This window comes from Drosophila novamexicana, unplaced genomic scaffold (genome assembly GCF_003285875.2).
Source record: "Drosophila novamexicana strain 15010-1031.04,08,12 unplaced genomic scaffold, DnovRS2.1 tig00000564-arrow-pilon, whole genome shotgun sequence".
In the NCBI taxonomy this organism is placed as follows: Eukaryota; Metazoa; Arthropoda; class Insecta; order Diptera; family Drosophilidae; genus Drosophila; species Drosophila novamexicana.
The window spans coordinates 2,677,382-2,689,582 of NW_020824810.1; the positions used below are offsets into that span (position 1 = coordinate 2,677,382).

The 12,201-nt window shown below is 40.9% G+C and overlaps 1 protein-coding gene across 3 annotated transcripts in view; it reads right to left on the minus strand.

The window, feature by feature from the left end:
* LOC115762171 (uncharacterized protein DDB_G0284459) overlaps window positions 1-12,201 on the minus strand; it is a 47,459-nt gene that overhangs the window by 11,450 nt on the left and 23,808 nt on the right. The window contains exon 1 of one of the 3 annotated variants that reach the window (XM_030704289.1): window positions 7,118-7,218. The exons of the other annotated variants lie outside the window; for them this stretch is intronic. Coding sequence (XP_030560149.1) covers window positions 7,118-7,120 — 3 coding nt within the window. The 5' untranslated portion in view covers window positions 7,121-7,218. Of the gene's footprint in view, window positions 1-7,117; window positions 7,219-12,201 lie in introns of those variants that run through there. 3 annotated transcript variants of the gene reach the window in all.

The window sequence follows — 12,201 nt, forward strand, 5'->3', positions numbered from 1 at the left end:
CCAAACTTCGTGAAAATCGGATGAGATTTGACCGAGATATGGGGGTGAAAATTTTTGACCCATGTCTATATACGAATCTTGGGGTAAGATTTGGACATGAATTTCGACCAAAAAATCGGAGTCGAGATTTAAATGCCAGATTAATCTAGAGGGAAAACCATGAAGAAAAAGCCAAACTTCGTGAAAATCGGATGAGATTTGACCGAGATATGGGGGTGGTAAATTTTGACCCATGTCTATATACGAATCTTGGGGTAAGATTTGGACATGAATTTCGACCAAAAAATCGGTGTCGAGAATCAAATGCCAGATTAATCTAGAGGGAAAACCATGAAGAAAAAGCCAAACTTCATGAAAATCGGATAAGATTTGGCCGAGATATGGGGGTGGTAAATTTTGACCCATGTCTATATACGAATCTTGGGGTAAGATTTGGACATGAATTTCGACCAAAAAATCGGTGTCGAGATTTGAATGCCAGATTAATCTAGAGGGAAAACCATGAAGAAAAAGCCAAACTTCGTGAAAATCGGATAAGATTTGGCCGAGATATGGGGGTGGTAAATTTTGACCCATGTCTATATACGAATCTTGGGGTAAGATTTGGACATGAATTTCGACCAAAAAATCGGTGTCGAGATTTAAATGCCAGATTAATCTAGAGGGAAAACCATGAAGAAAAAGCCAAACTTCGTGAAAATCGGATGAGATTTGGCCGAGATATGGGGGTGGTAAATTTTGACCCATGTCTATATACGAATCTTGGGGTAAGATTTGGACATGAATTTCGACCAAAAAATCGGTGTCGAGATTTGAATGCCACATTAATCTAGAGGGAAAACCATGAAGGAAAAGCCAAACTTTGTGAAAATCGGATGAGATTTGACCGAGTTATGGGTGTGGTAATTTTTGACCCATGTCTATTACGGTTCTTGGGGTAAGATTTGGACATGAATTTCGACCAAAAAATCGGTGTCGAGATTTGAATGCCACATTAATCTAGAGGGAAAACCATGAAGGAAAAGCCAAACTTTGTGAAAATCGGATGAGATTTGACCGAGTTATGGGTGTGGTAATTTTTGACCCATGTCTATTACGGTTCTTGGGGTAAGATTTGGACATGAATTTCGACCAAAAAATCGGTGTCGAGATTTAAATGCCAGATTAATCTAGAGGGAAAACCATGAAGAAAAAGCCAAACTTCATGAAAATCGGATAAGATTTGGCCGAGATATGGGGGTGGTAAATTTTGACCCATGTCTATATACGAATCTTGGGGTAAGATTTGGACATGAATTTCGACCAAAAAATCGGTGTCGAGATTTGAATGCCAGATTAATCTAGAGGGAAAACCATGAAGAAAAAGCCAAACTTCGTGAAAATCGGATAAGATTTGGCCGAGATATGGGGGTGGTAAATTTTGACCCATGTCTATATACGAATCTTGGGGTAAGATTTGAACATGAATTTCGACCAAAAAATCGGTGTCGAGATTTAAATGCCAGATTAATCTAGAGGGAAAACCATGAAGAAAAAGCCAAACTTCGTGAAAATCGGATGAGATTTGGCCGAGATATGGGGGGGTAAATTTTGACCCATGTCTATATACGAATCTTGGGGTAAGATTTGGACATGAATTTCGACCAAAAAATCGGTGTCGAGAGTTGAATGCCAGATTAATCTAGAGGGAAAACCATGAAGAAAAAGCCAAACTTCGTGAACATCGGATAAGATTTGGCCGAGATATGGGGGTGGTAAATTTTGACCCATGTCTATATACGAATCTTGGGGTAAGATTTGGACATGAATTTCGACCAAAAAATCGGTGTCGAGATTTAAATGCCAGATTAATCTAGAGGGAAACCCATGAAGAAAAAGCCAAACTTCGTGAAAATCGGATAAGATTTGACCGAGTTATGGGTGTGGTAATTTTTGACCCATGTCTATATACGAATCTTGGGGTAAGATTTGGACATGAATTTCGACCAAAAAATCGGTGTCGAGATGTGAATGCCACATTAATCTAGAGGGAAAACCATGAAGAAAAAGCCAAACTTCCTGAAAATCGGATGAGATTTGACCGAGATATGGGGGTGGTAAATTTTGACCCATGTCTATATACGAATCTTGGGGTAAGATTTGGACATGAATTTCGACCAAAAAATCGGTGTCGAGATTTAAATGCCAGATTAATCTAGAGGGAAACCCATGAAGAAAAAGCCAAACTTCGTGAAAATCGGATGAGATTTGACCGAGTTATGGGTGTGGTAATTTTTGACCCTTGTCTATATACGAATCTTGGGGTAAGATTTGGACATGAATTTCGACCAAAAAATCGGTGTCGAGATTTAAATGCCAGATTAATCTAGAGGGAAAACCATAAAGAAAAAGCCAAACTTCGTGAAAATCGGATGAGATTTGACCGAGATATGGGGGTGGTAAATTTTGACCCATGTCTATATACGAATCTTGCGGTGAGATTTGGACATGAATTTCGACCAAAAAATCGGTGTCGAGATTTAAATGCCAGATTAATCTAGAGGGAAAACCATGAAGAAAAAGCCAAACTTCGTGAAAATCGGATGAGATTTGACCGAGATATGGGGGTGGTAAATTTTGACCCATGTCTATATACGAATCTTGGGGTAAGATTTGGACATGAATTTCGACCAAAAAATCGGTGTCGAGATTTAAATGCCAGATTAATCTAGAGGGAAAACCATGAAGAAAAAGCCAAACTTCGTGAAAATCGGATAAGATTTGGCCGAGATATGGGGGTGGTAAATTTTGACCCATGTCTATATACGAATCTTGGGGTAAGATTTGGACATGAATTTCGACCAAAAAATCGGTGTCGAGATTTAAATGCCAGATTAATCTAGAGGGAAAACCATGAAGAAAAAGGCAAACTTCGTGAAAATCGGATGAGATTTGACCGAGTTATGGGTGTGGTAATTTTTGACCCATGTCTATATACGAATCTTGGGGTAAGATTTGGACATGAATTTCGACCAAAAAATCGGTGTTGAGATTTAAATGCCAGATTAATCTAGAGGGAAAACCATAAAGAAAAAGCCAAACTTCGTGAAAATCGGATGAGATTTGACCGAGATATGGGGGTGGTAAATTTTGACCCATGTCTATATACGAATCTTGGGGTAAGATTTGGACATGAATTTCGACCAAAAAATCGGTGTCGAGATTTAAATGCCAGATTAATCTAGAGGGAAAACCATGAAGAAAAAGCCAAACTTCGTGAAAATCGGATAAGATTTGGCCGAGATATGGGGGTGGTAAATTTTGACCCATGTCTATATACGAATCTTGGGGTAAGATTTGGACATGAATTTCGACCAAAAAATCGGTGTCGAGATTTGAATGCCAGATTAATCTAGAGGGAAAACCATGAAGAAAAAGCCAAACTTCGTGAAAATCGGATAAGATTTGACCGAGATATGGGGCTGGTAAATTTTGACCCATGTTTATATACGAATCTTGGGGTAAGATTTGGACATGAATTTCGACCAAAAAATCGGTGTCGAGATTTGAATGCCACATTAATCTAGAGGGAAAACCATGAAGAAAAAGCCAAACTTCGTGAAAATCGGATGAGATTTGACCGAGATATGGGGGTGGTAAATTTTGATCCATGTCTATATACGAATCTAGGGGTAAGATTTGGACATGAATTTCGACCAAAAAATCGGTGTCGAGATTTAAATGCCAGATTAATCTAGAGGGAAAACCATAAAGAAAAAGCCAAACTTCGTGAAAATCGGATGAGATTTGACCGAGATATGGGGGTGAAAATTTTTGACCCATGTCTATATACGAATCTCGGGGTAAGATTTGGACATGAATTTCGACCAAAAAATCGGAGTCGAGATTTAAATGCCAGATTAATCTAGAGGGAAAACCATGAAGAAAAAGCCAAACTTCGTGAAAATCGGATGAGATTTGACCGAGATATGGGGGTGGTAAATTTTGACCCATGTCTATATACGAATCTTGGGGTAAGATTTGGACATGAATTTCGACCAAAAAATCGGTGTCGAGAATCAAATGCCAGATTAATCTAGAGGGAAAACCATGAAGAAAAAGCCAAACTTCATGAAAATCGGATAAGATTTGGCCGAGATATGGGGGTGGTAAATTTTGACCCATGTCTATATACGAATCTTGGGGTAAGATTTGGACATGAATTTCGACCAAAAAATCGGTGTCGAGATTTGAATGCCAGATTAATCTAGAGGGAAAACCATGAAGAAAAAGCCAAACTTCGTGAAAATCGGATAAGATTTGGCCGAGATATGGGGGTGGTAAATTTTGACCCATGTCTATATACGAATCTTGGGGTAAGATTTGGACATGAATTTCGACCAAAAAATCGGTGTCGAGATTTAAATGCCAGATTAATCTAGAGGGAAAACCATGAAGAAAAAGCCAAACTTCGTGAAAATCGGATGAGATTTGGCCGAGATATGGGGGTGGTAAATTTTGACCCATGTCTATATACGAATCTTGAGGTAAGATTTGGACATGAATTTCGACCAAAAAATCGGTGTCGAGATTTGAATGCCACATTAATCTAGAGGGAAAACCATGAAGGAAAAGCCAAACTTTGTGAAAATCGGATGAGATTTGACCGAGTTATGGGTGTGGTAATTTTTGACCCATGTCTATTACGGTTCTTGGGGTAAGATTTGGACATGAATTTCGACCAAAAAATCGGTGTCGAGATTTGAATGCCACATTAATCTAGAGGGAAAACCATGAAGGAAAAGCCAAACTTTGTGAAAATCGGATGAGATTTGACCGAGTTATGGGTGTGGTAATTTTTGACCCATGTCTATTACGATTCTTGGGGTAAGATTTGGACATGAATTTCGACCAAAAAATCGGTGTCGAGATTTAAATGCCAGATTAATCTAGAGGGAAAACCATGAAGAAAAAGCCAAACTTCATGAAAATCGGATAAGATTTGGCCGAGATATGGGGGTGGTAAATTTTGACCCATGTCTATATACGAATCTTGGGGTAAGATTTGGACATGAATTTCGACCAAAAAATCGGTGTCGAGATTTGAATGCCAGATTAATCTAGAGGGAAAACCATGAAGAAAAAGCCAAACTTCGTGAAAATCGGATAAGATTTGGCCGAGATATGGGGGTGGTAAATTTTGACCCATGTCTATATACGAATCTTGGGGTAAGATTTGAACATGAATTTCGACCAAAAAATCGGTGTCGAGATTTAAATGCCAGATTAATCTAGAGGGAAAACCATAAAGAAAAAGCCAAACTTCGTGAAAATCGGATGAGATTTGGCCGAGATATGGGGGGGTAAATTTTGACCCATGTCTATATACGAATCTTGGGGTAAGATTTGGACATGAATTTCGACCAAAAAATCGGTGTCGAGATTTGAATGCCACATTAATCTAGAGGGAAAACCATGAAGGAAAAGCCAAACTTTGTGAAAATCGGATGAGATTTGACCGAGTTATGGGTGTGGTAATTTTTGACCCATGTCTATATACGAATCTTGGGGTAAGATTTGGACATGAATTTCGACCAAAAAATCGGTGTCGAGATTTGAATGCCAGATTAATCTAGAGGGAAAACCATGAAGAAAAATCCTATATCATATATATATATTCTATTTTAGAAGCTATATGTCTAGTTTGGTGACTCTAGTTCTTATTATTTACCAAAGCTGCCCAAAAAACAGGATATCGATATCGATTGCTTGGAAACGGAGTAAGTTATAGATTTTTTGGAAATAAACTCGATCTGCGATCATATATACGGACGGACGGACGGACAGACAGACAGAAATGGCTAGATCGACTCAGCTATTTATGCTGATCAAGAATATATATACTTTATGGGGTCGGAGTTGCTTCCTTCTGCCTGTTACATACATTTGGCTTTCGCACAAATACAATATACCCTTATACCCATTTTTAATGGGTTCAGGGTATAAAAAACGAAAGGTAAAAGTCTTCCAGTTGGAAGTGACCGACTGGCAGATGCTCTGTGCACAGCGTCAAGCTGCAGTTGCCTGAACAAAGTCTCAAGTTCCATACATGCGTTGGGAGCCAAACAATATGCCCGCTTTAGCCAGGGTATAAAAAGCGCAGATGATTTAGGGTTGCAGAAATTAACAAAACAAATCCCAGCAACATGTTGCACTCGTGGCCAGGCTCAATGCCAAACCAAAACAACAATCACAGCCGATGCTTTGGGGGAAGGCAGGGGCACATAAAAAATGCGTCCGAGGGTTGGCTCACAGGAACATTTGCACCCGCCGTGAGCAGGCTGTAATCCCTGGACAAGCCACCCCACTCACAGCGGGGGTGGGGGGACCCAGTTTATTAAAAGGGTAAGGGGCACAGCTTTTGGCAAATATTTCGTCGCTGATAGATTTGTGTGTTGTGCGAGTGGGTGGATGTCTCAGAGAATTTAGAACCAGCTTATTATTAATTAACATGCAGATTCAACAGCGGGTGGTAAATATTCCGTGCTTGCAAAGAGGGGAATCATCAGCTGTCGATTCAATTGTGAACCAGCTTATAAATAATATCTTATAGATATGAATTTATAAGAGGTTTTCTAGAAGTTTTCAAGGGAATACAATAGAGTATATAGAAAATTTAAACTTAAAGCTTAGAACTGTAAATAGCTACAACAGGGGTTGCATTTGGGATTAAAGTTGGTTTTAAGAAAACTTAAAAACTGTAGAAAATGTATTTAAAAGAGCCCATTTAAGCCGCCCCTTCTTGACAGACTTTCATATTCTAATAATATAAAATATTTATTTCAATCAAATATGATATAAAGTTGACTCAGAAAAATGTAGAACCAGCTTATTAATAAACATGCAGATTCAGCAGCGGGTGGTAAATATTCCATGCTTACAAGGGGGGAAACGGTTTGACAGGGCAATCAGTAATGGAAATATGGCTTTTATTAACCAGCTCCCAATAAGAATCTTTGCTTAAGATTTTATATTTAATGTAATGTTTATCTTGAGGATAAGGATACGAGGTCCACGCTGCAAGCACAAAGGTTTGCTGACACGGGAAAAACTTGTGCAATTTGTACGAAAATCTTACCATGGCTCAATATGCCAATATATCAATTGCTTATTGTTGTTTATCTGCCGTAATTTGTGGAAAGTTCTTTGCTTTACGGAGCTCACAATAACCCGTACAAAAAAAAAACAACAACACAAACGGTCAAAAGGCAAACCGCAAGCAACCGGTAGCAGAAATTGCACAAATAAACATGTCTGTTATCTATGTGTGTGTGTGTGTCTCATGTAAAGTATACAAGCGACACAAACAACGGCACAAAGGCGACGGCAACGGCGACGGCGAAAACGTAGCTGGGGGCGGTTACACAAACAACTTCAGCCTCGGGCGCTGTCCCCAAGCGTCATAATGTTTGCGGCGCACAGTCAAAACGTAAAAAAAAAACGGAATAATAGAAACCCCCAAAACGAGCGTAACTTAAATTAGAGGTAAAGTTATAATTTCTATGGAAAAAACGAAATAAAAAGCGTTGCAGACGGCGCGACCGATACGAACTGGAGGGCAGACAGCCGGCGGAATACTGAAAACGGGTAAATGGCCAGAAAACAACCCTCGCCGCAGTCAGAGAGAGAGACAGAGAGAGAGAGAGCGACAACAACAGCCGGCGAATTCGCCGCAGGCAGAGAGCGGCAGCTGTCGCTAGCTGGATGTGTCGCCCCCCTCTCCTACAACTCACACACATGCACACACTGAAAGGCAGATCAGCATCAGCTGAGACCGGCTCAGTCAGTCTGTCATGTTGTCACACTCCCCACGCCCCGACAATTGCAACGGTTTTTGATGTATTGCTTTGGCAACGAATTGGCTGTTTTTAATTTAATGAACCGCGACGGGCAGCAACATCAAACGTCGAGCAACTGGTGTGGGAAACGGAACTACAGCTGGAACTGGAACTGGAGCTGGAGCTAAGAGTTGAGAGTATGAGTTCGAGTTCGTGTTGGACAGTTAGCAACAGACCCTGACCCCGTGCATTTGGTAAACAAAAAAGCAAACTGAACGCAGATGTGCCAGGCAGGGTTGACAGCTCCTAGGGGTGATCTATAGAGACGAGCGCGTCCTCAAAGTTCTTGGCAAACACTAAACGTCACTTCAGCAGTAGCTGCACGATAACATGGGGTACGTTTTTCGCTCGCCCTTAATTCGCGAAAAATTAATTGCATTGCACTTTTTTGTCAAGGGGTTTTTTCGTTTCATAGGGCTGGGCACACAAAACTTCCGTATGAGCATATAGTACATGGGTTTTATATATATGTATATATATATACATATATCTTTTTATATAGTGCGGTGGTAGTTTGCGCATTCATATTTCGTCTGGTTTGAGTGGACGCATGAATCATCAGTTAAAAAAACAGCCAGGGTCTTGAGGCTCAAATAAAGGGTATAGAAATTAACATGCATATAATGCGAACATAGGGTGGATTTTGGCAAATCTTAAAGGCGCATTAATGCATGTGCAACAGTGTTGCGAAAGGCGTGCAGACTTTAAGCTTAGCCGACCTACCCTAAAAGTTCTGAAGGGGTTCAGTTTGTGGCATATCTTGAAAATGTTAACAATTTCGAGATATTAAAAGTATTTACAAGAAATGAATCAACTGTAAATTTGCATGTAAGCCCAAGGTCTAAGCGTCGGCCCACTTAGCTTGAGGTTTATCGATTTTCTTTCGATTTTTCCGACATAAAAAACAGTTTTTTTTTTCACCATTTGGAGAATCTCTCCCACTTATAATATGGCCAATGCAGCAATTAAGTTAAAATTGAATTATGCGATACATTTAGTCTTTAACTAATTGGCTTTTAAGTGCATTCTGTTAAAATGTGCCTGCAGACAAAAAGAATGCTTAATTGTCGCGCTAGGAAAGCGTCGCAGCATTCAATCATGAGGCGTCTTGGAGTAGGAGGAGGAGGAGGAGGAGGAGGAGCAGGAGCAGGAGTTACTACTGGAGCAGGGAATCTCGGACTGTGACTGCGGATGGAACTGGTTGTAGCCGCTGGCGCGGCGCCTTCATTTCCGAATGAGTGAGCCATCAAAACGTTTGTCACAAAAATTATTAGCAATTCCAAGTTCCAAACGACGACCATGTTGAAGATGATGATGTTGTTGTTGATGAAGCTGTTGATCATGATGCTGCGGCACGTTGTTGTTAATATAAAAAAGTGCTCATGTTGCGACTTCTGCCGCCCTCCTCAAAGCTCTTGTAAGCGACCAAGTGCCACTCGAGCTGAAGTCTCTGCCTCCCAGAGGGTAACCAAGTGCTGCGCCCAGCGACCAAGTTCGTCCGTCGGTCGGTCGGTCGGTCGGTCGGTCTGTCGGTCTGTCGGTTGTTCGGTCGGTCGTCGCCTTGACAGTGACAGTTTGATATTCTTTTCAATTCTGGCTGCCTCTCAGCTCACAGCCACTCCTCCTCCTGCTCCTCCTCCCGCTGCCACAAGCTGCATGCAACTCAGCTTATTAAGTCGCAGATTTTCAATGGGTTCCGACGGCTGGGTGGGAGCCTTGGCCGGGCTCTGCTCTGCATTGGAATTAAAAATTGAGCACGTGCTGATGGCCAAAGCTTGGCTATTGTGTTGCCAGCTAAGGGCGTGGCCAAGAGGAGAGCGCGTGCTGGCGCATGAAACGGGCAAATGCAGTCCAGAGGGTGTGAGGGGGGGGGGGGGGGGGGGGGTGGATGGTTCACATCTAATAAATTGGCGAGCAAATTTTGGCTTGGACTGTTTTTGCTGCCTTCAGTCGACTTCATTAGCAAATGGCCAATATTTGGGAGCCGGCTAAAAGGGGAAAATGTGCCGTTTGCATTTTCCGCTGTTGATTTATCGCTGATGAAAAGCACACAGAGCAAAGCACAGAGAAAAACAAATCCGAGTCAGTTTTTCTGACACTCGCTGGATATTTTGTTTACACATTTCTTACATTTTCAATTCCATGGCTAAATATTTGTGCGCGATTTCCATGCCCATTGTGCGAAGGGATTAAATGTCACATGAGCCACTTGGGAAGAGCTACCCGAGATTCTCAGGCTCAGCTGTTTGTAACAAAATAGCCACAATCCAGAGCAACAGAAACAACAACAACAGCTGTCAGCATTTTGAGTTGGGTTAAGAGTCCGTTGCCGAGCTTGTGGAATGGAGCTGCACAACTTTCAAGTTGTCTGCAGTCACAATTGTGATCTCCTACCAATGCGCTTTGGGGTGGGACAACAACAATTGATTGAGGTTCGAGCTCATCGAAGTAGCAAAAAGCAAAAAGCTGACAGTTTGCCAAGCAATGCAATTACTTAAATCATTTTCTTGGGCGTACTCAAATATAAGCTGAAGCTAGAGATAGGATTTATAAATTTATGCTTGTCCCTCAAATCAATATGCGAGGACTGGCATCGCGTTGAGGGTATGCCTCCTTCGGGAGCTCACCGACAAGTGCATAGCTTGCCGGACAGGCTATAAATTTCCCTCACCTGGTCGCTGATTTCCCATCACCATCCCACCTACTTCACACTGTATATATTTAGCATAGATTTCTTTACTTTATTAATTAGTTCTTTCTAAAAAGTAACAGCCTTCCCTCGTATCGTTGATGCTAATAGAAAATTGTGTATTCTAATTGGGCTTTTAGCATTTAATTTTCATAATTTGACGTTTTTCATAATTAAGAAGACACTCGCTTTTGTCGACTATTAATACATAAATAAAACAAAATAAATGAGAATATAGCAGGATGAGGCAGGAGAGAAATCAATAGTTGAATCACTTTCCATGTGCCTTGGCTTCTGCATATGGCTAGGTGACTTTTCTCAGCTGTGATTTGTCAAAAACTCAATCAGAAAGAACGAAGACTTTATATTATTTAAAAAATCAAGAGTGCTCTAGTCAGGCATGCGCAGCTAAAAGATACCCTAAGCACCTTGAATAACTTCGGCCCTTAAGGTCCGATCTTTATGAAATTTTCAAAGCTTAAGTATGACTCTAAACTGTGTGTACATACCAAAGCACCAGACTATACTTTCCTTTGGGCAAATGAGGAGAGAAGTGAACTATTTTTAATCTGTATTACATAAGAAGTTAGGTATATCCAGTTCTTAATATCTTCGAGCTAAAAACCATGTTTGAAATTTCCTTTTTAATCGATATCGATTCATAATATGAGACTGGGATTTAATTCAAAGGACCCAGTCAGACATTTGTGACGTCTCTAATATTCCATTTAAATCAATAGTTTCCAAAATAAGCTAAGGGACTGTCAACTATTTCAAATTCATACAAATTGCGACCAACAACAATTTGCTTTGGCCCATTGCACATTATTAATAATCAATAAATCATCATTTGTTTGGCATAAAATTGAGTTTGTGGCCAATGCTGTGCGGTCTGTGCAGCCAATCAATTGATAATGTTGCATTTGATGTATGATATATATATATATATATATATATATAGGGGGTAAATATGTATATATACGAGCTGTAATCGGATGCGAATCAATTACAGCTTGACTAGAAGTAATGCGAGTACTTGCACAAAGTGCTTTATCCAAGCACCCCGCTGTGGATTGTGCCCCTTTCCCCTTTTGACAGCAACTTGCCCAAATTAGAAACAGATGATGATAATGATGATGCTGATGATGATGTTGATAAGAGCATGGCGAATCATAAGATGGATATTCATTGAATCGTAGCATTTATTGCATGCCACATGGCCAGCAAAGCTCTTTGCCACACATAACACGCCCCTCTCCGTGCTTCTCAGTGCCACAACATTTTGCAACATTCACACTTTTTGGGCGGCTGACTTGTCATTGCCACTTGCATCCTCTTCCATTCCTCCTACTCCAGCTCGTCGAGCCAGTGATATGCCAATAACAATAAAGCACACACCCAGCGGGCGTGCCACAGGCAGCATGAGGCAGGAGGCAGACGCCAAAACTACGTCTAAGTGAAACCAAAGGACGGTTGCAATGGGCGACAACGTCGAATGGGAACTGGGAGCTGAAGCTGGGAGCTGTGAGCTGGAGCTGCGAGCTGTAGCTGGGAGCTGGCAGCAACATAGTTAATCGTTATTTACAGACAGATAAAGTGCAGAAATATTGTCGAGCAGCAGACGTCGAGGAAACG